This window comes from Heteronotia binoei, chromosome 2 (assembly GCF_032191835.1).
Source record: "Heteronotia binoei isolate CCM8104 ecotype False Entrance Well chromosome 2, APGP_CSIRO_Hbin_v1, whole genome shotgun sequence".
NCBI lineage: Eukaryota > Metazoa > Chordata > Lepidosauria > Squamata > Gekkonidae > Heteronotia > Heteronotia binoei.
Genome location: NC_083224.1, coordinates 56622986 through 56646692, shown reverse-complemented (window position 1 = coordinate 56646692; position 23707 = coordinate 56622986). Strand labels below are relative to the sequence as shown.

Here is a 23707-nt window from a genome sequence, read left to right as displayed (position 1 = left end):
ATCTTGGGAAGGGATCAGGGGGAGAAAATAGTCTTTTGCCAATCTCATTCCACCCATACTGCCTATTCCCCACCTCTGTCTCCGTTTACCCTCTTTCAGCTGCCCCCTCATCTCACTTCCTGCCTCCTATTTGTACTTTCCCCTTTAATGTTAAGGGGGGGGGATGGTAAAAGCTACCCAGCAGAGGAGCTAAATTGCCCTTAACAAAAGAAGCGAGACAGTTTCCTTTCTGACAGGCATAGGGTTATCAGCTGAATGCTGCCCTCTGCTGTTGAGGTTTCCAGTGGCTTTAGGAAAATTTGTGTGGCATACATCCTGTTACCATTGCAGTGAGGAGGGCACAGCTGAGGTTCATTACCATCGCTTGCTCTTTTGACGTCTCCACCATTAATAAAGATCCCCTTCCTTGCCCAAGGTTCTTTCCCTCCCCAGTTTACAGCCTTCAATATTCACATGCTGAGGTCTGCAAGGTTGCAGCCACTGATGGTTACAAATATATTTTGGAACAAGCTGGGGGGGATTACAGGGGCAGTGAGGCTTGTTTGTTTTGAAGTGATCTCATCGACTTATGGCTTCCAGGCTGTGCAGAAATAGCACACTATGAGGGGGTGTTGCAAGGGCAGAGGCTGATACTTTTTCCTCTTCCTTATCAGAAGGACTTCCATAGGTTTCTAGGCAATAACAGTGATGGGGAAGGGAGTTGGATGAGTCATCTCAGGACTGAAAAAGGGAGGGGAGAGGCTGGTGGTGGCTCTGTTGAAAGGTCTAGTGAGCAATGGAACTGTATAATGCTATTTGTCAAACACAACAAAACCATCTATTTGTTATAGACATCTTCTGTTAATAGCTAATTATATTGGCAGTCTTTAGATTCTTTTTCAATTAACCAAATTTTTTGATGAGAACTACTGGTGTCAGTTTTGAATGTGAGATGGCTGTTGTCACATGTTATTCCTTAAGGATGTGTTGGGCATCTTATTTGATCCTATACTTTTACCCCAACACGGTTTTCTAAGATGTATTCCAATGTAAACATAAAAACAGCAATTAAAGTGGATTTTTAAAAGTAGACAAGTAAACAATAAATTAATATCACAGCATTAAAATCAGATGTAGCACTTGCTTATAATAATAAAATCTAAAATCAGCTACTGCAAAGTCAGTGAAGGGACAGTATAAATGAACAGGTAAAATCTTGGGGATGTAGGAAGGAATGTTTTTCCTGGTGCTTAACTCTGCAGACTGGCCAGCAGATGAACTAGTCAAATCTCTGCATTTGAAGCCGCCATAGAGGACTTAGTTATCTAACTGTGGCAGTATGCTTTTGTGGGCATGGGAGCACACCAGAGCAGAGTGTGAAGTTCCAAAGAGGAGAGGACCCAGAAGCAGATAATGCCTTCCTTCCCTTTCCAGCCAAGACCTAGATGTAATGCCTCTGGCAGCTGACCTCTTACTGAGCCCCACTGGATTTGTGGGAAGTGGCTGCACCCTTATTGCCCTGTTAACCCAATGTGATTTGTGGAGAAGAGAGATCAAAGATCTGGTGCTTTGTGCTTAGGTTTTTCTGTGCATGTTTTAGGAGGGCATTGGAGAAATCCTGGTTTGTTTTTCTCATGTAGGTGCTAGAATATTAAACCCCCCTCCCAATCCACAGATCGTTGTATGAAGCAGCACCTGGTATGTACATGACTGCATGTGAGGATCTTTACAGGCAGAGTAATTTTTGGAGGGGCCAGGTTCAAGTAGATTGAGTAACCCTTATTGATAGGTGACATAAGGAACAAGACCACCATCCCTTTCATTTCATTTTTGTTTGCTTTTCTTTCTCAGATGAAGTAATCTCTTCAGAAGATGTTGGGGCAAATATCTTCAATGGACAGAAGAAGGTGCTATATTATGCAGATGCCCTTACAGAAATAGCTTTTGTTGTCCCCTCACCTCTGGAGTCCTTGAGTAAGTGATTTCTGCATGTGTCTTAATGATTCAGAGTTGTTTCAGTGTTCACATTAGAACTGCATCCTACATTGCAATAGAAATGTCTGTGTGTTAGACATTCAAGGTGACTCCACTTTGGCCCTGTAACTGAGTCAACCACATATTCCCCTCACCCACCCAGTGGAAATGCACTGTGGCAAGCTGGAAATGCTTCTGCTTTCCAATGCATGTGTACAGTATGCACATGACATAACACTGTGTGACCCTTCCACATGTATTGTGCACTACATTTGAAGTTTCTAAGATTTGTTTCTACAATAAAAATCAACACAATCTTTAAAGGAGCATCAAAACTTCCTAGAAGAATGCAGATCTCAAAGTAGGTCTTGTTTATGTATTCTTTCTTGCAGCTTACCTTGTCGGAAGTACACATTTCCATTTCTTATTTTATTTCAGCGCTTAGCACAAAAATAAATCTGTGCAATACTATATTAATTCATCCAATGAATGATAAACAATTTCTGTTTTTCACTAGGCTTTTAAACATAACTATTCCTATTTTGCATTTTATCCATTAACATATCAATGTCTGTTAAATCCAAGATTCTATTAACCATTTTGACTGAAGGAGTTGATGCTGTTACCCAATAATGTATGAACCTTTCAGCAATCATGGGCTCTGCAGTAATATCAACTAGTAGTTGAAGTTACAAGTTAACACATCAGATTTTGGTCAAATCCTTTTATTTGAAAAATGACAAAACCAGTAATTTGCATCCAAGTATATCTTGGCTTTTGAAGTGTTTCCATTCTAAATGACCAAAGACTTCATTTTCATTGTCACTGCCAGTGTTTAAGCCTAGCTGTTGTAAAACATGTGTTAAATCATACAGGAATTAAATTGCTTTTTAAAAAATCTTGAGTCTCTCTTTGAGGAGTTAAATTTAAAGTAAACTATTTTCATGGTCTCAAAAGTTCCCTCCGTTTTTTTGAAAATTTGAAAACCAGTATCCCTGTTCCAAACATATTTGTAAAAGGGTTTTTCGTTACTTAGACTTGCCAGTACATTCTGTAATTGAGACAAAGGGCCTTTCCTCTAATAACTTCTCCAGTACATCTTCATAGTGTATTAACTTTCTCAGTTGGCCAAAAAGCCTTCACTTCTATATGGCAAAGTATCACACCCAAATGAAATTAAACTGTGGTAGTATCTACCTCTTTGTTCTCAGGAGAATGACTCTTATTGATCATCAAATCTTTAGACGTGACTGCTTTGTGTGCTTCCAGTGGGGAGAAATTATCTAATAAGACATTACTGTTACACGTAGAATTTTTAATCACCGATGCATTAAAATTAAACTCATATGCAATAGAGCCATGAGTATTTGGGTATGTCAGGTGTGCATTTTTTGATTTTGCATTTTGTGCTTGATGAAAGAAATGGCTGCTTATGTACAGAAGACTGGGAACTGTAGCACTGTTCACAAATGCATTGGTGTAACTGTCGGGAATGTTCTGTAGAAAGATGTTGCATGATGGATGACACCTTAAGGTGATTGCAATTTACACACTACTTGACTATGACACACACACACCCCTTTCTTTTAACTTCTAGCCAATTCATTAGAAAGCAATGTCTCTGACCAGGAGAGTGACTGTAATGTGGATCTTCTACCTGGAGTAATAAAGCAGCCAGCATTGACCCTCGAGCTCTTTCCCAATCATACAGATAATCTCAGTTCTTCACAAAGGGTAAGACATTCTCTGACCAATGAGTAGAGATTCAAGAGGTGTTTTAATAACAGGGTAGCTTGCTCCTTTAAGCTCTGATGGTTAGCAATGCACTGCGGTTTTCATGACAGACACAATATTCAGTTCAGAAATCAAAGTTAATTTTTAGGTACATACTATGGTTGATCTTTTCTGGGTAGTAAGTGAACTGTGGCTGCTTTGCACTTAGCCCTTTCATGTTCTGTTTCTTAGAGAGCTGTCATTTACCAAGCACTCAGCATGCCATATTTTGTACGTCTGAAACTTCCCCCCCCAAAAGCAGCTATTGTTGGTGAACCTAAGTAACAACTCTAAAATGGGCCCAAGCCTGGACATCTTCTGTTATCAGGGCTGAGATTGTCCAGAGCTGTTCCATGTTCAGGGATGAGGCTGAAAAGAAGTTGCTGTTAAGTTATGAGTTTGTCTTAAAGACTTCTGAAATATGGATGAATGAATTAATTCAATGTAAAAATGCTTTAATTGACAAATGCCTGTGTTTTCTATTTGCAACAGCTCAGTCCTACTTCCAGATCAAAGAGGTTGCCTCAGGGTCGGGCTGTTCCCCCAATGGGACCTGAAACCAAGGTGTATGTGGTCTGGGTTGAACGCTATGATGATATAGGTGTGTAAACCCTAGAGTTGTATTTCTACCTGACTGGATAAGAGAAGGAGAATTCTTTATATTTGATTTGAATACTACACACTTGTTGACTTCATTTTCTGATACTGTGTTTTTTGTACCTTTCCTTGGTTCCTAGCAAAAGTAATACAGTTGACCATACTGTGAATATCTTTGTCTTACAGAGAACTTTCCTCTCTCTGACTTGGGTTCAGAGACCAGTACTGGAGTAGAAACAACTGCAAACAGCAGCACTTCACTGAGGTATGACTAAATTTGCTTTGCAAATATTTTCTGAGGTCTGACCCATAGATTATGTTCTTCTGTTTTCTTCAGTCTTGGAAGACTGTCTACTGTAACATGCAAGCTGGGTTCTCATAGATCATAGCCCCAACAGCTGTTGTAATCAGAGAAGTATGCTTTGGAACCTTAGAGACTGGGAGTTAGTGTGGCCAATATTGGTGAGCCATGGTTGTGTGGTTGGGTGCACAATATCTGTGAGCCAAGGTTTTGTGTTTGAGTGCGCAATGTTCCCACTTGTGTGTACTCACCATGCATAAGCCCTAGGAAGCTGCAGTGTAATGGCCACAAGATACATGAGTCTGTTTCAGCTATCCATCTGCTAGTCAAGCTTCCCACCCACAGAAGTTTGTTACATGTTATTTTATGAACCTTCCACAGGGCCAATTGCATTGTCTCTACATCAGCTAGACTTTACCCATACCGGTAGTTAGACTAATACAGTGAGTTCTGTTGGGGACTACCTTTGTAAAATGGCTGAAAGATTCAGTTGGCAATAGCGACTACAAGGATTCTAACTGGAGTTCTCTGTGGGGTGTCAATCTCTAATGCCAATCATGGCTCAGTGGCAGTGGTTAACAATTTGTTTCTGGGCCCAGTTCATAGTGTTGGTGTTGACCTTTAAAGTCCCAAATGAGTGGGACCCAAGTACTTGAAGGAACATACCTGTGCTGTCATTGGCTTTGACCACTTTTATTGAGTTGGAGTCTCTTTTTGTTAGCCTTAAATTTGTTGTTGTTGCTGATTATTATTATTATTATTATCTTAGTGTGTTACTTTGGTGCTTGATGTTATTTTTTAAAGCTTAGTATTTGTGGGTTTTTTGTTGTAATCCACTTTAAGTAAATCAGAAAAGCAAGTCATACATTTGTCAAATAAATGAAGAACATTTGTGCCAAGGAAAGTAAATATACCTGGATTCTTCTTTTTTTCTGTTTTAAAAAACTGGGATAGACAATGCTAGCACAATATCTTTGACTTTAAATTAACTCTTATGTGTTTAAGATCCACTGCTCCTGAAAAAGAAGTTCCAGTGATCTTCATCCATCCTCTAAACACTGGCCTGTTTAGAGTAAAAGTGCAAGGAGCTACTGGGAAATTCAACATGGTCATCCCACTGGTGGATGGGATGATAGTTAGCAGACGAGCTCTAGGTAGGTCTCTGAACCGGTTAATTGTTAACTTGTCCAGCATAGGATATTAATGTAGTGGATCAGGGTGGATCCTAACCATGTTTTAGCTGGGTTCTCTTTCCCCCTTCCCACTGAAGGCCTTCCCCCATCCTGTTCTTGGGGAAACACTGACCCCTTGGGCATGATTTTCAGAATACAACAGGTTTAATTTGGAACATTTGTTTATACAAGCTTAGCTCTGCTCCACTAATATTTGATAGTATACACCTCAATGATTTTTCCTTAAATCTCTTGTTCTACATAAAACAGTACTACTTTTTTCCCTTTGTTCAAAAGCTCTTCCTATGGCAGTATTGCAGTCAAGGAGGGCAGCCTAGGAGATGGAAGTCGAGGGACTCAGATTGTAGCTGTGTCTGGAGGAAGCATTGCTGGTGGCAAGAGAGATGGCAGTGTGCTGATATAACACTTTTGATTTCTTTTCTCTTTACCCAGTTTTCCAGGCGGGATAGGGGGAAAATATGAGCCAGGGTGGGGAGCTTTGCACCAAAATGGAGTGGGATGATATTACTCAAATTACTCTGCATTCAGATGAAACCTGCCAAATATAAGTAGGACTTTAACATTTAAGTGGTTACTTTAAGGCTGACAGTTGTGATAAGTATCCAAATCCTCACAAGTCATGCTGACTTGAGCAGGCTAAGAATACTTTCTTTTGGCCTCAAGCTCTCTTTAAAAATAATGTTCCTGGGATTGTTAACTTGGCTGTTAACGTCTCCTTTCTCTTTCTTTAAAGGTTTCTTAGTGAGACAGACAGTAATAAACATTTGTCGAAGAAAAAGGCTGGAAAGCGACTCGTACAATCCTCCTCATGTCCGCCGAAAACAGAAAATAGCTGACATTGTCAATAAATACAGGAACAAACAGCTGGAGCCGGAATTTTATACCTCCCTTTTCCAAGAGGTTGGGCTAAAAAACTGCAATCCTTAGACCAATATCCTTCTTGAACAATTAGATCAGAGCTTGGTGTCTACTGTAATGAAAAGGAAAAAAACCCGATCTTCCCCATCTTGGAACTCCTGTATAAAGAAACCACAACTTGAGCATGACCTCTGCTTTTGCTGCAAGGAAGAAATGGGGACTGGATCTGGGTCCTCACCCTGCAGGTCTCTGAATACAGCCCCACATCACCAACTTCTGCAGAGGGATAAGCTGTAACATCTTTCACCATCAAGCATTACTTAGCAGTAGTCACTATTAGTAAATGTCTGACACAGAGTGTGAGCTACATTTTGCATAGCTCATAGTGTCCCACAGTTGCATAAAGTGCCCTGTTCTGGGCATAGAGCTAATGTCTAGAGTTTCAAATTTAGCTTCTCGAGCAGGTTAGGTTCAAGGGCAAGTTCTCTCAGAGACCACAACAATTGCAAGGCAGCTTTTGTGCAGTTCACTAAATTCTTCTTGCTTGCCCACTTCATGACCAGTCCTGGTGCCAGACTTTTGTCATTATTCTCCCCCCCCCCTCCACCGGTCAGAAAGCTCCAGTGGCTCACCTTAGAATCTGAGGTGTATGCACCATAGCTCTGTTGCTCAGAGTTTGTTCACCAGTATGGATTACTGTCACTGCTGCTGGGATCTGTTTTAATATGAACATCCTGAGCAGGAGGGGAAGGGAGTGATAACTACCTTGGGCCAAGGATAGACATTTAGGTCACTAACCAACTTTGGGGCATCGATATGCTGCCTGTATAGTGATTGTTTCCTGTGTCTGAGTTCATGACCAGCACTTAGTTTCATGTTTGTCTTCTGGGTGGCAGTTCCTTTTTTTTTTTTTACTGTTATAAAAAAAGTAATATAATCATTACAGAGGAGGATGCAATTGGAATGTGTCCATCTCTGTACTCAGGGATGGAAAACTGGCACCACCACAAGGAACCATCTATGAGTATGAAAGCATTTCCTTGGTCTCATTTCACTTCATTGGTTGCTATGTTTTGTGTTAGAGGAAACAGACACAAAACTTGTTTTGGGTAGAAGCCCTATGTCACATCAAGTTCTGGCTTTTGAGAAAGGAAAAAAAAAATTCTATGGGTTTTCTTGCTGTTGAAATCTAGATCTGAGGCAGAACACCACTATTTTAACGGAACTCTTTTGATGCTGCTAAACGGTTTAAAAATTAGCCTATGCCTTTTAGTCTTTCAAAAGAGTATCTATAAAATCCATACTTGAAGAAAGTGGTTTCTCTGAGTAGTACTTTTAGAGATGACTGAGAAGGCAACCGATTCTAAACAAATTAATCATGTTTCTTGAGAAGTACACCTATTGACTTCAATGGGACTTGCTTCCAAGTAAGCATAAGATATTTAAACCAACAGGAATTAAATTCCTGTGTTGCCAGCTTGGCGTGTTGCTTTTGGAACTTCTTTCTGTTGTGACTCCGTAAAACCATTAGCTGCAGAGTGATGCATGTTGGCCAGAAACCTTTGCGATGATGATGCTTAATTGCGGGAAGTTGCTGCAGGTGTCCACAGTTAAAATGTTAATTATACCTACTCAGAAAGATGCACCATCAAGCTCAGTGGGATGCTTCATAGAAAATGTGTTCAAGATTTAAGTGCCAGCATATCTGTATGTTTTCAGCTGCTTTTGGAACATAACTGAGAAATTCCATAGGGTGGCTAGCTTTCAGTGTTAGGTATCCCTTGCTATTATACCTTTTGTTTTCAGAATTAATACATATGCAGGTGGTTCATAAGTGATCATACAGTATCTTTGCTTTTATTTGTTCATCTTTGTTAATGAGCTCCTGCTTCCCCAGATTAGTTCATGGCCAGTAATTTTATTGCAGCACACAGAATTCTCTCCCAGTGTTAGCAAACAAGTCTCTGGGCCTTTACATTGTCAGAATCAAATAAGTTTGGTATATTCATTTCCTATGCCCAAGTACTCCTGTAGCACAGAATGAGAACATTGACACTGTTGTGCTTGATAACCATATTTAAAGTCTTTGCAAAACTGTTGACCTCCACTGGTCTGTGCCTTTTCCTTTTTATATTCAGTCATTGTGGTGGGTTAGGCTGGAAGCTTTAAAAACCTTGACTTTTGTAAGGAATATGAAAAACAACTACAGAGTACAGTTTTGCATAGTTAGACCTGTATGTCTAAATATTAATATGCAAGATACTATTTAAGAGAAGAATATATGAGAGAAGAATTAGTTGCCCTTTGTATCATTAAGATAATAAGAAAACAGATTTTCGAAATAGGCTCTTAATTTTTAATGCTTTGGTACGTAATTAAATTGGGCCAAAGCAGTAGACATGACCAGTTGTGGAGTAACTTGTGAAGCAAAAATGTATGGGAATCAGACTGTTCATTTGGTAGCTTTGCACGAATTTCCAGTGACTGAGGTATTCTAAAACAGCTCCTTGTAGAAGTACTGTCTTTGTGACTCTTATAGTAAGGAAAGTCTGTCTTTGTACAAGGGATACCTTTGTTCATACAAGCTGTCATTGTAGCTTTTTAAGGAGAAAAGTGACATGTGAAGAATATCCCAAAGGGCCTTAGACATCTATACAAAAGACTGAGCAATGGATCATGCGGTTTACACTGGAGTAGCATCCCTCCTTGAAGTACTGGTGCAACTAGCACTATATTTGAAAACAAGGACACCAAATGAAATCACTCCGAAGTCTGGCATGTTGGGTGGTCTTGCCAATTAACCCACAAAATTAGAATAGGAAATAATGCAGCCGATGAAAATTGTGAGTGCACCAAACACTTGTATAGCACCTTGCACTTGATACTGAATATTTGCCAGGAATAGGATAGTGCATGAGCACTAAACTGACTTTCACTCCTAGGCACTGTTCAGATCCATTATGCCATCTGTCACATTTAGTCTTTTGATTAAATGCCATTATTGTACTACTAAACCTATGCTAGATACGTGGTTGAGCAATTGATTGTCTGCATATAAAAAGAATTGCCAACATTAGTGATAATTGTTTGAACCATATATGTACTCTGCATCAATGGCATTATTTCATGTGATTAATGACTGCCCAAACCATCTTTCTGAGCTGCTCAGATGAGAAAAAAGTGTCTTAACCTACAGTGACTTTGGAACTGAGAGAAACTTGGCTAAGGTTTGTGAAGTTCCATCTGAAATAAATTGCCTTTAATTATATGCTCTCGAATTTAAAGACCTCTTCGGTATATGAAGTTTCAGGGCATTAGAAACTCTGCCATAAAGCTACAAGAATCACCTGTGTTGTAAAGGCTTTTTTCTTCAGGAGTTCCTTTCCTTTTGTGCATGTTTGTATTTATCCCCAAAATTTGACAGGACTTTATAATTTGCTTGAAGCAGCCTTAATTTAGTCTATTTCAAAAGCTCTCGAACAGGCATGCTATCCTGAATCCACTTGCATGTTTGTAAGTCCTCCTGACTTCCAATCTGTACTTACCAGCACACAAGTGGACTTGGCATTGAGAAATAAATTTGCATGCATGACTTTGGTTCTGCTAATAATAATAATGTTAAGAAAGGTGGAGGTACAACAGTGGTTCCTCCGAACGGCACTGAACAATGAATGGAAATGTGTAAGGGCTCACTTTCACTGTGTTCTCCTAGGTGTTGAGTGTGATGTGGTCCTTCTGTACAGATGCTGGTTGTCTGTGTGTACATGTGTAAAAGAGAAGGCTTCCGAATGCACTAATACTTTCCTGTCATCTGTGTGGAACTGTAGGCTGCCTGCAATAAAATGTTCTGGTTAAGATCTCTCTAAACACTGTTGCATTTGAAAAACTGGCTCTTACTGAGTCAAATGAGATGTCAGAATACCATACTTAAAGGAGCTGTCAGGATAACCTTTTAAATTTCCAGTGCTTGTTTTGAATAACATTCCAAAAAAATTAAAAAGTAGTAAGAGAAGTGTAAATTGACTTGGTTCTTGCTATTTGTGCTGCTTGTTTCCTATTACCATTTCATTTAGTTATTTTAATTTCCTTTTAGTATTTATTTTCATTCTCTTGAAGAGATGCAATATTAGGGCTACAAACATTTACCTAGGTTTCTGTTGTAAAGGCATTACACTCACAGTTCTCATAAGAGAGCATTATGTTAATATAAATGGAGGTCGTAAAATGTTGTCATCTTCATAGCACTTTGATATGGAAACTGTCAAGTTTTTAATACTTTGGTGAAAAGTTCCCTTTTAAGAAATGAAAAGCACCTTTCTTAAACAGGGGCCCTTCAAGGAGATTTTAAATGCAAAGCAAAAATCAAACAGGAGGAGAGATGAGGGGAATCATGTCTGGGGGGAGGGGAGTAGCTATTTTGTATGCAGAACTGCAATGGTAGGAAACAAAGTTTGCTTCCGGTACAACCCCATTGACTTTCATGGGCTGTAGAAATGAAAGAAGAGCCTTGAGGATTAGGCTGCCCCATTATCTAGTCACTTCCCAGCAGCAGTGGTATGCAATTCACATGCAGTGTTCAGATTATATAGCCCAGGAGGATTATAGGACTGTGATTCCAGATGAACAGTGCACAAAAATCCAGCTGAAACTCAGTGATGTGTTTTGCAATGGCAAGAAATCATCGCTTGAAGGATAACTGGGGTCTTTGCAGGGAGTGGCTTGGAAGGAGATGGCGAGATACCATGTGCTTAAAATCATGTACAATTGTGTATAAAGTTCTGTATGTTGCCAAGACATGATCTTTTTGTTCTTATTGTATTTTCTGTAAATATTCCTAGCACTAAGTTGTAAAGGCAGACTGTAAATACAAAGATGGAAGCTATGTTCCCCTGTCTCTAGTACTTTATCTCTTGTTTAGGGAAGGCACAAAGGCTTGTTTGTATTTATGCCAACTCTATGTCCAGAAGAAACACATCAGATATTGAATGTAACACAATTAGTCAAATAAATTTTAAAGATATTCTTATGTATTAAGTTGGTGGTCTTCAGTTTGTGAACTTATTCTCCTTGTGAGCAAGTGTAACTTTTAACATGCAGGTCACAGTAGTAAATAACAGCTAAGCATCTCATTATTTGGGGGGATCTGTGATTGGCTCCCCCAGGGTGTAGTTAAATGAGGGGAAAGTAGGGTAATTGTGCATGTGCGCATACACACAATAGGGATTTGGGCCTGCAGCACGAATGAAGAAGGGTTAAACTGCTTCTCCATCTCAAAAACATTGCCCTATGGCTTATTATATTTACTTCATTTATTCCCCACTTTTCTACCCAATGGAGTGGCCTAAAGTGGCTTGCAACATCATCAACCATGTGAGGTAGATTGTGCTGTGTGTTTGTGACTGGCCCAAGTCACCCAGGAAGCTTCCATGCAGAGGGGGGATTTGAGCCTGGGTCTCCCAGATGCTAGTTTGACACTAGCCACTGCACAACAGCACCCTGTCTCTTCTTGGTCAGGGAAATGGCATGTGGAGGATCCTCCTTTCCCCAGTGCTACAACCTTGATCCATATTGGAGCCTGCAACTGCTTCTTGGAGTTACAAGCGGGGAGGGATCCACTTGGAGAGCTCCAGTCTTTCTTGTACTATAGTTTGATTCTGGTATATGATGTCCAAGACTGGTGGATCCAAACCATTAAGTAAGTGTCTATCTGTTAAAAGTTGTGTGTGTGGGGGGGGGAGATAAAATCACCTCAGTGACATGCTTCATGTGTTCTCAGTCTTTACAGAAACTCTAAGGTAGGTATGTGTGTTTTCTTCCTGATGCAGATCCCCGGAATGACGTATAATTGACATTGGATAGTGACAGTCCTAGGCATCGTTCCCTGTTCTTAAAATGAGCCAACCTCATACTGAAGGACATTTTGTTGGTATATTCTAGAACCAATATAAATTCTGGATCCTGAAAAACAGGAGGCTATGATCCAATTAGAAAATGAAAACATCACAAAAGCTGAGTGAAGGATTTAATAAGTCTTCCCTAAGGGGGGGGGGGAATCCAATTTTTTCTCTTAATTGAGAAAGAAATGCACCCTTTTGTAATGTGGGCCCTTGAATTCTATGCTACACATATACAACTAAGGAGTGGTCTAGCAGTGTGAAGGTTTGGGAAGATGTTGCCTTCCTCTAAGCATCTTTTGCGTTCTGAAATTTAGCAGAATCTCCCTGCTCTTCAAATTTCTCTTTGATGGAAACAGAATTCATTAGAAGCTAACTCTACATTCTTAAAAGGAGGGAAATAAGACGAATTGTTGGCTCATTGAGGAAAATGGTGGGTATGAATAATTTTATTTAAAAATTCAAGGAGAAATTGGATAAAGAATTGAGATAATTTCTCTTAATGCTACTTTTTAGACTGCTACAGGACCAACCCTAAATCAGACTTTTCCCTGCAGCCGCTGTGGCCGGACCTGCCTGTCCCACATTGGTCTTGTCAGCCACCAGCGAGCCTGCAGCAAACGTGGACTATTGCACCCTTCTTAAATCTTCGTTCGCGAAGCCAAGCCGAGAGAGAGACTTTTTAGACTGCAAAAGGTTCTTGTGAACAAACAAGCTTGGAAGGTGAAAACTGACAACATTCCAAGAGAAAAGTGCTTAAATATATTTAAAGATAACACAATCACAAGAAAGTTCCCCTGAATTCAGTTGCTTTCATTCTCAAGTGTGTACTGGATTGCAGCATCCTTACCTGAGAGAGCCAACTGCTTTGCTTGGAAGTTTCTAAAACGCTCATGCTGCAGATAGAAATAAGAAGTCACATCAGGAGTTGGTATGTGATAGACTGCAACCTAAAACTGATTTGCACTTTTGAGAGCAGTTAGCTCAAACTATAAAAATAAAAAGGTGTTGGCACATTTGTTCTTATTTGTAAGTCATCGATGCATTGTGAGTGAAGATTTAACAGCCAGCTGTTGTAATAACTTGTAGAGGGATTTTTGCTTCATTCCGTTTCCATTTTGAGAAGGTTTTTAACGTTTATGCAACCCATTAGCTGCAGTCAGATAAATCTCAGCTCTGCAATGACTTGGGCCTCTTCCAGCAACAGTGTTTCATGTGTGATCAGTTTTCTGAATCCAAGCATCAGACCTTCAAAATCCACATATTCAGGGTGTTGATTGTTGCTATCCCAGACAGTCTAGCAGGATATTGCAGCATAGCAAATATTGACTGTGAACTAGGCAGATCTCAGTCTAAATCTTGTGTCTACCATGAACTCAGTAGGTAGCGTTAATAAAAAAACGTTTAAAGTACTCTGAACTGAACAGTTTCTGGCATTAAAAAGCTTAAGGAAGATTTCTTAACTGCTGGTTATTACAGTACTGTGCTATTTGGCTTCAGTTTCTAGAAGAGGTAAGAACATAAGAAGAGCCCTGCTGGATCAGATGAGTAGTCCATCTAGTCCAGCATGAGAACTAACAACTGGGAGACCCAGGTTCATAAGCTCCACAGTGCCGTGGAAGTTGCTGGGTGATTATAGGCAAGTCACTCTCTCAGGCTAATGTACCCTGCAGAGGCTTTGTGTGAAAACAAAAACATAGATATGGGGAGAACGATACTTGTAAATTACTTTGGATCCCCATTGAAGAAAAACAAGGTACAGATGCCTAGAAAATTTAAATTTTTTTAATTTAATTTTTTGTTTTATACCCCGCCTTATCCTGCAAGTGCCCTATACCCTGCCCTATCCCACAAATAAAAATGATGGATCAAAATCTAATTAAGTCTTTAAGGTGGCTTAAGACTCCTTGTTTTATCTGAGCCTCCAACTATATCCCTGCTCTTGCATGTGCAAACACATTCAGCACCTTCCCTCACCACGGCAGCTATATTTCTCCTCCTCTCCTATGACTTTCCAAATGCAGTTCTCACCTTGCAGCACATTGCACACACTTAAACCCTTCCCTTCTATGTCCATCCCTCCAGTCCAGATACACTCTGTCATTCCCATTCCTACCCTTCCCCCTAACGTCTGTTTCCATCAGCAGCTTCCCCCACCACCCTCACGCATAATGATTTTCTTCCTCCCTCCTCCCAAAGGGCCGCTTCTTTGTCATTGTGGTGGAGGAAGATTGAAAGGTGGGCAGAGGAGAAGGTGACAGTGGCAAAGGAGGCAGCTTCTGCAGAAGCAAAGAGGGAGCTCAGAGCACATGCACACAGATGGGGAGGTGGCAACCCCTGTCTCTGCCAGGAGGAGGAGAGCAGGCAGCAGCCACACATGCACAGCCAAGAGAGAGAGAGAGAGAGAAAGGGAGGATGACCTCCAGCCATCACATCTGACGTATTTTTGCTGCTCTTGCCACTGCCACCACCTCTCTCCTTTTCTTTGCTCATGGACCAGATAGCAGACCTGGACAGGCCAGTTTCAGCCCCCAAGCTGTATGTTCAACGTCCCTGCCACAATATGTCTCAAGGAAGCAAAGGGGACAAGATTCTGGGGGTCAGGGCTAGACCTCATGTGATACACCTTGATTCACTTGGATAAAAATTTGTCTTCTGCCCTGATAACTCATATCTCATGTGAAGGGCATGAATTGTGCCCTCTGAATTGTGTCCTGTTTATTTTATGCTAAAAAACTCAAATCAGAGCTACTGAGGATTGAATCTGTTCCTCACTGCATAGCCCATCATCTGCACTAGGGGGTCAGTCAGCAGTTTTTCTCCAGGCCAGTTTGGCAAGGGATCCTGGAGATTTAAATGACTGTTTGTTGCATGGCACGGTAGTTTAAGATGAGTGCCTCTGTTGGGGAATACTGCATTTTCCCATCAAGTTACAATACAGTATTGTTTGAGGAAAACACAATTATTCCCTCCATAGCTGTACCAATAAAATCACTGCTAATGAACTACATAAACTAAGAGCCCCATGGCGCAGAGTGGTAAAGCTGCAGTACTGCAGTCCTAAGCTCTGCTCACGAGTTTGATCCCAGCAGAAGCTGGGTTCAGGTAGCCAGCTCAAGGTTGACTCAGCCTTCCATTCTTCCAAGGTCGGTAAAATGAGTACCCAGCTTGCTGGGGGGAAAGTATAGATGACTGGGGAAGGCAATAGCAAACCACCCCGTAAAATGTCTGCCGTGAAAACGTTGTGAAAGCAACGTCACCCCAGAGTCGGAAATTACTGGTGCTTGCACAGGGGTCTACCTTTACCTTTTTAATTAACTACACTAATCTCTCATCAGCACTCATACAAGGGAGAACTCTTAGTATGATTGAAACTGATTAGACTTAAGGTACATTCTTGGAAGTAGCTAAATTAGCTTTCTAGTTTGAGTTCAGTTTGCAGTTTACAAACTTTAAGATCTGGGAACCTAATAGCTGCTGGACTATCACTCTCCATATGCCCCTGTGCTCCAATTACAGGCCTCTGAAAGCCGCCTTCTGGTGTGTACTCTCACGCACCCAACCTGACCTTCTAACATGCTACCCTAGAGTTTCCTAAACTTTGGAAAATTAGGGGAGCAAAACCACAATCAGGGTCCTGTAAGCATCCTAAATGTGATTAAAGAAGTCCCAGATAAGAGAAAATGGGACATGAATACCATCATTCTCCTTGTCAGCCTCCCCAGCATATGTCAGTCTTTTCCTTCCAGCTGGATGGGTAAGAGGCAGATTCTACTGGGAAAGCCAGTTTGGGGAGGGATTAAATCATAGAGTTGGAAGGGACCTCCAGAGTCATCTCATCCAACCCCCTGCACAATGCAGGAAACCCACAAATACGTACCCCATCTGGAGAGCTACCGTTGGCCACCCCTGTTCTACTGCATTAGCAACCCCTCCCAATTTAGTATAATCGGCAAATTTAATAAGCATTCCCTTTATTCCTTCATCCAAATAGTTTATAAAGATGTTGAACAAAACAGGACCCAGGACAGATCCTTGAGGTACTCCACTTGTCACTCCTCTCCAGGAGGATGAGGAACCATTCACAAGCACTCTTTCGGTGCGATCTGTCAACCAGTTACAGATCCACCTAACAGTAACAGGATCCAAACCACATTTTACCAACTTGTCAACAATATTCCCTCTCCCAGCAAGTCTGTGGTGTGTGCTGAGTCAGCAAAGATGAACTTATGTCAAATATCTAGAAAGGAGCCTAATTTTTTTTAAAATCACTCATGACTGTATAGAAAGCATGCTCTCATGAGCTAAGGAGTGATGGGAAATGTTACCTGTGTTGCCAACAGCACAATGTTTCTGATAGCTGCATGTTATCTATCTCCTTGCCTCCTTTTGGTATTCTATGACAAGAGAAGGGAGAAAGGTCTGCATCTCATTTGCGTTTACCTGTTGAAAAGTGAGAGGCAGGGCCGGATTAAGGCTGACTGATGCCCTAAGCGCAACCCAACAGTGGTGCCTTTCAGCCCTTCCATTGCTTAACTGACAAGACATGAAGACTCAATAAGTGCTCACTGTGCCAAGTAAAACTTTTTTTAACAATACAGATTAAAATCAAACACAGCAGATAAGGACAATTATAACAAATTCTAGTAAAGTTGACTGTGGTAATGAAAGTGAATGGCATGATAGCTAGGGGAAGAGACTCTGTGGTACCCCCCTTCCTTGGGTGCCCTAAGCATCTGTTTATTTGGCTTAATGGTTAATCCAGGGCTGGTGTGGTGGGGGTAGCATATCTTAATTCATATCCTATTCTTGTGGTTATTTGATCCAAAGTATTCCCCCCCCAAAAGGAGGAAGAACTGCCCCCAATAGAATTATGTGCTCAAACTTCAGTTTTGCCCCAGCTTCAGACTCCAAATGCGCAATCCCCCTCATAGATCTTCACCAGCTGAAACTACTAAATTACTAGTAAACTTGCCAGCGATTGTAGCACAAAGTATTAATGTTTTTAGAATTTTAATGGATTTTAATCAACTGTAATTATTTGTTATCTATTATATTGTATGTATCGAGCTTTTGTTGTTAGCCGCCCTGAGCCGCCTGGTTGGGGAGGGCGGGATACAAATAAAATGTGAGTGAATGAATGAATCTCTGCTGACAGTATCCCCTGGCAATATACATGTGCAGCCATTAGTTCCCTCCATCATTTTGGCAGCTGTGGAAAGATGCAGTGTTTCAGCACCTCTCTAATACTTTCCTGTAACCTTAGATGCCATCTTATTGGGATGGGAGACCACTAAGGAAGTCCAGGATAGCTAAGCAGAGGCAGGCAATGACAAACCATCTTTAGTAATCTCTTGCTTTAAAAATCCCATAAGATTGCCATAAATTGACTGAAACTTGACAGCAGTTTCCATCACCACCATCAATGTGACAAACCACTAGGTATCATCTTTACTTACATTAAATTAGAGTTTATTTTAACACTCCTTTGTTGTGTGTATGTATATGGACTAATGCTCCATATATAATGTTTTTATCAGACTGGAGGCTTTGTGAGGGCCTCATCAAATCTCTACTGTACTCTAAAAATAAACTGTAATTTAATCCATACAAAAGACAATATTAATGGGGTTTACTTGGAAGGAACCTGGATCCACACCAAAGCAGATTGTCTCTGCAGTCAGAAAATCTGGAATGTTGAAACATTCTGAAGATGTAGTTCTATGAAGCTTTCCATTCCAGCTACTTCCTGGTCTCCAAAACCAGCAAGACAGCCTGCAGCAGCAACACCATCTGGCTACTCTCAATAATATTTAATAGAACTTCAAATGCAGCCAACACGCTGCTTGTGTAATTGTGAGGTTTCATTGAGCAAGACTTAACACTCATGTATTTAAATAATATTTTTTGCTTAGCTGGAGGAAGCTGTTAATGTTCTTGGTCAAGGCAATTCAGATGGATGAGAGATATGGGGTTCTGCAGAAATCTGTTCTTGTGATTGTAACTGTGCAGAGCCCATATCTGCTAATGAGTTTTGGCTATGGAAGCTCTTAATGTTCTTTACACCAGCTCTGCATATACCTGAGGCTGCAGTTCTTTGAGCTCTTAGGAGCAGTAAGTCCCACTGGAACAGTGGTTAGATTGTGACTACATAGGACCCATTAAATAGTATTTATTAGCAAACATCCTTCAGCTATATACAAAGTCTGTGATCTACAAACTACATAAGAGTCTTGTGATTCCTTTTTTCCACCTTCTCAAATGTCTTACCTTCAGCATGTCCCTCAGAATATTCCATCGTGATCTCTGGAATCATACCATCAAATGTGTAGATCTTTGTTTTTATAAGGAATCCTAGTCTTTAAGTAAGTGCCATTTATTCCCAGGAGAAATTGGATCAAAGGGCTGAACTAGATGTTACAAACATCTATGAGCCCACCACAAGGGCTTGCAGACATACTGGGGCTTGGAGTTCTTGATAGGAACTCCTGTTTAAAATTGCTGGGGGGGCCAGATTTGCCCAGTGATTGCAGGGGGACTACTTTTGGAGTCCCTCTCCCACTGTGCAACAGTCTTGACCTGAACTGGGCCCCTGCTGTGATTTTAAAAGGAGTTCTCAATGGAAGCCCCAAGCTTCACTGTGTCTGAGAGCCCCTACTGCACACTCAAAGAAACTAAAAAGTGATTCTGCATGGTTGATTCTGTTTTCTTGCTACAGCCATTTCTCATGGGAAACTGACTGCAAGCAATGGAGCTCCATGTTCCTTGACTGCAAGCAATGGAGCTCCATGTTCCTTGATAGTTTCAGTCCATATGAATGTGACCAAGCATTTAAGATGTATGTGGGCTGACATCATCCATATGCAGCAGGTTTTGTTGCTGTTGGCAGGCAACAAATGTGCGAATGTACACATATGAATAAATGAACCCTAACAATTGTTGTATTTGAACATGTGAATCAGCAATCTTAATCAGAAAACAACAAGCAGTAGACCTGTACGGACTTGCAAGGGGCATCCCATTTACTCCCTCCCCAACTATTTATTCTTTTTCTTGCTGAAAAGTCCTCACATTCTCTCCTCTTTTACTGCTTTCTTCTCTCCTTCCCACCCACTAGTCAACCTACCTTTATCTTCCTCTCATCTTCAGTTTTTCCTCTTTCCATTCCCCTAGCAACCTCTACCCAGAAAATTATGGCCAAGTTGTTCGATGCCAGCCATCAAGCCCAGCTGCACAGTGGGTAACTCACAAGGACTTGTACGAGTAGGGTTGCCAAGTCCAATTCAAGAAATAGCTGGGGACTTTGGGGGTGGAGCCAGGAGACATAAGGGCTGGAGCCAAGATCAAGGCTGTGACAAGCATAATTGAACTCCAAAGGGAGTTCTGGCCATCACATTTAAAGGGACGGCACACCTTTTCAATGCCTTCCTTCCATAGGAAATAATGAAGGATAGGGGCTCCTTCCTTTGGGGCTCATAGAATTAGACCCCCTGGTCCAATCTTTTTGAAACTTGGGGGGTATTTTGGGGAGAGGCACTAGATGCTATACTGAAAATTTGGTGCCTCTACCCCAAAAAACAATCCCCCCAGAGCCCCAGATACCCGCGGATCAATTCTCCATGATTTTCTATGGGAATAAATATCTGCAGGGAATAATAGAGTTCCCAACAGACATTTCCCTCCCCTCCCCCCGCTTTCTGATGACCCTGAAGCGGGGGGAGGGCCTCCAAACCAGGGTATCCCCTGCCCCCACCTGGGGATTGGCAACCCTATGCACGCGGCATCTCACTCTCCCTTGTATCCCCCTGTCATGACCCAGATGGGGGTGCCACCTGATGCTGCCACCACTTTGGAATTAGGGAAGGACCAGAGTACCCTCCCAAGCCCTTCCAGTCTCTTGCTTTGGTCAAGAAAATAGGCATATAGACCAGGCAGAGTAACAAAGAACAAAAAAGGGTTCATTTTAAACAGCAAAATCAATAAAGGTGTAATGTACTGAGAACTGAGACGGTTGGAAGGCAACATTGGTTATTGTGAGCACATTACAGGAGAGCTAGCACGCGGGCCGGGCCCCGCTTATATACATTGCCCGGAACTGCCCCCTGGATTGACCAGGCCAATCTATCCAGACTTCCCGCCACAGGTCTTGGTGGGCGGGGACAAAGGGTGGCAATTGGGGGAGAGCTGTCCCAGAGGCACCCACTAGTGTGTGGGGTGCCACAGGGTGCAGTTCTCTCCCTGATGTTATTTAACATCTACATGCGCCCCCTTGCCCAGATAGCCCAGAGGTTTGGGCTTGGGTGTCACCAATATGCAGACGACACCCAGCTCTATCTGCTAATGGATGGCCGGCCTGGCTGCGTCCCGGAGAACCTGGACTTAGCATTGCAGGCCGTGGCAGGTTGGCTCAGGCTGAGTGGGTTGAAGTTGAATCCAACGAAGACAGAGGTCCTTTGCTTGGGCCGTGGTTCCCTGGGGGTGGAAATCCCCCTTCCGGCTTTTGATGGTGTACCGCTGAAAGCGGCCCATAGAGTCAGGAGCTTGGGGGTTCTTCTGGAGCCTTCATTATCAATGGAGGCACAGATAGCGGCCACTGCCAAGTCTGCGTTTTTTCATCTTCGACGAGCGAAGCAGCTGGCCCCCTTCCTTGGGCGCCAAGACCTAGCAATGGTGATCCATGCTACAGTCACCTCAAGACTGGACTACTGTAACGCCCTCTACATGGGGCTGCCCCTGTGCCGAACTCGGCGGCTGCAGCTGGTGCAGAACGCAGCGGCTAGGCTGCTGTTGGGGCTCCCAAGATGGGAGCACATACAGCCGGGGTTACGCGGACTGCACTGGCTGCCGGTGGCATACCGAGTTCATTACAAGGTGCTGGTTATTACCTTTAAAGCCCTATATGGCTGAGGACCTGTCTACTTGAGGGACCATCTCTCCCCGCATGAACCCCAGAGAGCGCTGAGGTCAGCTGGAAAGAACCAGCTGAATATCCCTGGGCCAAAGGAGGCCAGATTGAAGTCCACCCGGGATCGGGCCTTCTTTGTAGCGACCCCCCTACTGTGGAACCAACTCCCGGAGGAGGTACGGGCCCTGCGATGCTTAGATCAATTCCGCAGGGCCTGTAAGACCCACCTCTTTAAAATAGCCTTCACATAAACCGAGCCAAGAAAGTCCTGTTGGATATGTTCTATGTTTTATGTTTTAATCACTGGATTTTATGAAAGATCTTAATTATAGCACCATAATCTTAAGTTTAATGTAATTTTAATGATTTTAAGGATGATTTTATATTGAAATTGTATATGAATTTATAGTTGATTGCACATGGTTTTATTGTATACTGTATTCACATGTTGTGAGCCGCCCTGAGCCTGCTTGCGGGGAGGGCGGGATACAAATAAAAAGTTATTATTATTATTGGTGGGCGGGGCGAATGGCGAGCTACATCCGGGGACCCTGGGGTCGCCTTCTGTAGGGCTCACCATGCGGTACACTTAAAGTCAATACATAACAAAAGGGGAAGTGAAAGATAAGGTGCTTTAAAACTATAGTAACATGGGTGAAGGAAAATAAATATAAAGTCCCTAACGCTACTGAACTTAACTGTTCCTTGTCTGTAAGGCCCCAGGGCTCGGCCTGCTCACTCTCTCCCTCAGAGTGAGGGTCTTCCTCCTAACAGCAGCTGTCCTACCTGCTGGACCTCTCAGGAGGAAAGAACAGCGTCTGTCTCCTGAGAGAGCTTTTAAACTATTCCCCTCAGAACCTACTTGGACGCTGATTGGCTGAAACCAGCGCCAAGCATTCTGCGAATTGTAGGCTGTCTCTTTCTACTGAAACACAGGCCTCACAGGCTCCTTAGGCCTACTAGGCTTCTCTCTCACAGCACAGCACAGATCATGACACCCCCTCATCACATTATGTCATCTTTCCCCTCATCCTGGCAACTCTCCTATCCTCACCTTTTCCTGCTTGCTTCTCTTCTAACCATCCACAAACCATTAACACATGATGCTGCCTTATACTGAATCAGAGACTGAATACAAAATAAGCACCATGGTATCCAAGCAAAATACAGAGAAACAAAATCATGGAAACAATTTCTAGACTATTCCAAGTAATTGTATATATTGTGAATCATAAGAATCATAAATCTAAATACATAATCAATAATTACAAATATAACAGACATAAACCAAGTCTGTCTCTCTTAATAAAGGACAGAAGATTGTTTCAAGCAAACTTTTCCTATGTAGGTAAGTATAAAGTCAATAAATCCAAGTCCAAATGGGCTTTTCTGGTATAGACAGGTGTGAGGTCAAATAAGTCCAAGCCTGACGATGCTTTCAACTTAGTTTATCTTTCTCAAGAGCCTGAAGTTTTTGCCACATATCTGTGGACAAATTCATCAGTTTCAAAGTGGAACAGCAGAGCCTTCAAGCAGTAACCAATGCAATGCGAAATGTTCAGAACAGGCACCCTATTCTCAATAGACCATTCATCTATCAAAGTCAGTATTGTCTGCTCATACTGGCAGCAGCTCTCCAGGATCTCAGAGATCTTTCACATCACCTACTACCTGATCCTTTTAGCTGGAGATGCCATTTGGAGAAGTGGGGAATCAAACCTGGTTCTCCAGATTAGAGTTCTCTGCACTTTGTGAAAAAAATAGTTTGAAAATGGGTGGGATCCAGACAGATTTTTCACTCATTCTCACCCAGTTTCATTCCTTATTGCAGCTCCTGTCAGGGGCAGTCTTGGTCAAATAGCACAAAGAGTAGCTGCCTTGGTCCCTCATGCTTGGAAGGGCAAAGCCTTACCCACTTAGAAGAGTTGGGCAAAAAAGTAAAAGTTCCTGCCACAGCTTGCACCTGTACAGTCTGAGGTTCTGGCAACTGTTTTTTGGACTGGCGCCCACCTTGTACAGAGAAAGAGACACTTGCTGCCTGCCCCTGATGTGAGGTGGCAGTGGTGGGCAGTGATTCTGAGGTCTCATCCTGGACTTTTAACTGAGGACCCAGACTCACTAAGATTGCCCTTGGCTCCTGTCCTTCATGGCTTTTGTCCATACAGGTCTCTCAATGTCCTGCATAGTCTTTTTGGTGGTTAAGGAGAATCTCCTCCAGAAAATTTGGTTTGGT

General features: G+C 42.1%; 1 protein-coding gene across 1 annotated transcript in view; it reads left to right on the top strand.

Annotated features, from left to right (window-relative positions):
- The window catches only part of RALGAPB (Ral GTPase activating protein non-catalytic subunit beta), an 85131-nt gene extending 73426 nt beyond the window's left edge, over nucleotides 1–11705 (top strand). Inside the window, exons 25-30 of the mRNA XM_060231027.1 lie at nucleotides 1831–1953; nucleotides 3551–3687; nucleotides 4219–4327; nucleotides 4510–4588; nucleotides 5630–5778; nucleotides 6551–11705. Coding sequence (XP_060087010.1) covers nucleotides 1831–1953; nucleotides 3551–3687; nucleotides 4219–4327; nucleotides 4510–4588; nucleotides 5630–5778; nucleotides 6551–6744 — 791 coding nt within the window. The 3' untranslated portion in view covers nucleotides 6745–11705. The remainder of the gene's footprint in view (nucleotides 1–1830; nucleotides 1954–3550; nucleotides 3688–4218; nucleotides 4328–4509; nucleotides 4589–5629; nucleotides 5779–6550) is intronic.
- The last annotated feature ends 12002 nt before the right edge of the window (nucleotides 11706–23707 follow it).